Source organism: Orycteropus afer, unplaced genomic scaffold, assembly GCF_000298275.1.
Source record: "Orycteropus afer afer isolate SDZICR_OR568_19922 unplaced genomic scaffold, OryAfe1.0 scaffold00015, whole genome shotgun sequence".
Taxonomy (NCBI): domain Eukaryota; kingdom Metazoa; phylum Chordata; class Mammalia; order Tubulidentata; family Orycteropodidae; genus Orycteropus; species Orycteropus afer.
The window spans coordinates 10,858,251-10,860,013 of NW_006921602.1; the positions used below are offsets into that span (position 1 = coordinate 10,858,251).

Sequence of the window (1,763 nt, forward strand, 5' to 3'; positions counted from 1 at the left end):
CGCTGCTGTTGCCGCTGCTGCTGCCCGCGTCGAGCGATGGTGAGCGAGAGCGACCGCGGCCCCGCGGCTGTGCACCGAGCCCGGGCAGGGCGAGGAGGGAGTCAGCGGGCGGACCCGGGGAGAGCGACGCGGAGATGCGGCGGATCCCCGGCAGGAGGACTTGCTGGGCAAGAGAAGCCGAGCGGGACGCAGCAGAGCCCGGGGAGAAGGCACCGAGGCCGGGTTGCTGGGGGCAGGGGTGGGTGCTTGGGAGAACATACCCCTAATCTAGAGGGAGGCGGGGCTCGGCCCGCTGTGGCTCCAGAACTCAGGGCAGGACAGGGAACCTGGACCGAAGGACAAGGATCGCGGCGAAGCAGGGGTTAGGGGGCAGGCGGGCTCTGGGGAGAAGGGGAAACCGAGCCACGGGAGACTTCAGGGCTGAGCCCCGTCCAAGGGCGGCGAGCTGGGATGCGCGGAGCCCGGCGGTGGACAACGAACGAGTAGCCTGAGGCGGCCGAGACAGGAGAGGGGCGGAGGTCTGGACCAAGAGGGACAGGAGATCCGTGCCGGCTGCGCTGGACGGAGAGGGCAAGTCCCGGATTTGGAACTGAGACTGGGAGTGCGCTGGGGAGACCTAGAAGAGGCGGAGGAAGATTCCATGCGGACTGTGCGAGGGGGTGGAGGGTGGGGGCGCCGGAGGACAGCCCGCAAGCAAAGGAGGCGGACCAAGAGCCTGGGGCTGCGGGATTGCCCACGTGCCCCGCCCTGCCCTGAATAGCAGAAGCGGTGCCTCTATCTCAAGCTTGCGGGACCCGCCAGCTTTGCGGCCCAGAGCTCGGGCACTATTACCCCTGTTACCTCAGTGGCTATGATGAGCTTATTTTATGAGGGGGTGTGTGCAAATCTAGTTCCTCCTTCTACCCCAAGTTCTCAGCACACCCTCTCCTCTCCCTTACAAGAAGTGGGATTTCGCGACCTCACCAAGGAGAAACTTTACCCCCAATGGCTATGCGGGGTGGGGGTGGGTTGGAGGCTGAGGCGGCTGAAACACAGGACGTAGGGAAATAGATAGGGATTAAAAGTGAGGAGTCTGGTAGTGCAGTGGTCAAATGCTCGGCTGCTAACCAAAAGGTTGGCCATTCGACTCCACTAGCTTCAAGTGTCTTAAAATACTACATTTCCCTGAAGAAATACATAAAATCCCTTAACACCATAAATTTTGTCTTATTTACTTAAAAAGCACACCCCCTCTTTCAGCCACACTGGGCTAGCAAACACCCATAACCCACAGTCTTCCTTTCTCAGCTTCTACTTCCCCTCTCTCTCCTAGCAACCAGAGGCCACTGGTCTGTTGGGGAACCCCCCCCCCCATTGCTAATTTGCTCTCAGTGCAGGCAGGGGTCTGCTCCTTCCCCTTCAGGCAGGTGGGCTCATTCGTCCAGGAGTGAAGTTGTAACTGGTCTGGTAAGTTGCTTGTTGGAGAAGTTGGCACCTGGCATCATGCCTGGGACTGGAGTGCTTATCCCTTCTGTCAGACTTTTGTTCTCTAATCACCCTCTGCCTGCTTGCTGGCTACTGTCTTCCTCTCCACTTCCTCTTCCAGATAGTTTCTCTTCTTCTACAGGAAAGATAGGAGCTCTGGTAGCGTAGTGCCTAAGGCATTTGACTGCTAACCAGAAGGCTGGCAGTTCAAACCCACCAGCCACTCCTTGGAAGGAAGGTTGGGCGATCTACTTCCATAGTGATATCACCTCGGAACCTAAGGAGGGGTCGCTATGAGT

General features: G+C 58.9%; 1 protein-coding gene across 1 annotated transcript in view; it reads left to right on the plus strand.

Annotated features, from left to right (window-relative positions):
- Window positions 1–2: 2 nt before the first annotated feature.
- IGDCC3 (immunoglobulin superfamily DCC subclass member 3) overlaps window positions 3–1,763 on the plus strand; it is a gene marked incomplete at its 5' end in the record, with an annotated part of 48,410 nt that continues 46,649 nt past the window's right edge. The window contains one exon of the mRNA XM_007958759.2: window positions 3–39. Coding sequence (XP_007956950.2) covers window positions 3–39 — 37 coding nt within the window. The remainder of the gene's footprint in view (window positions 40–1,763) is intronic.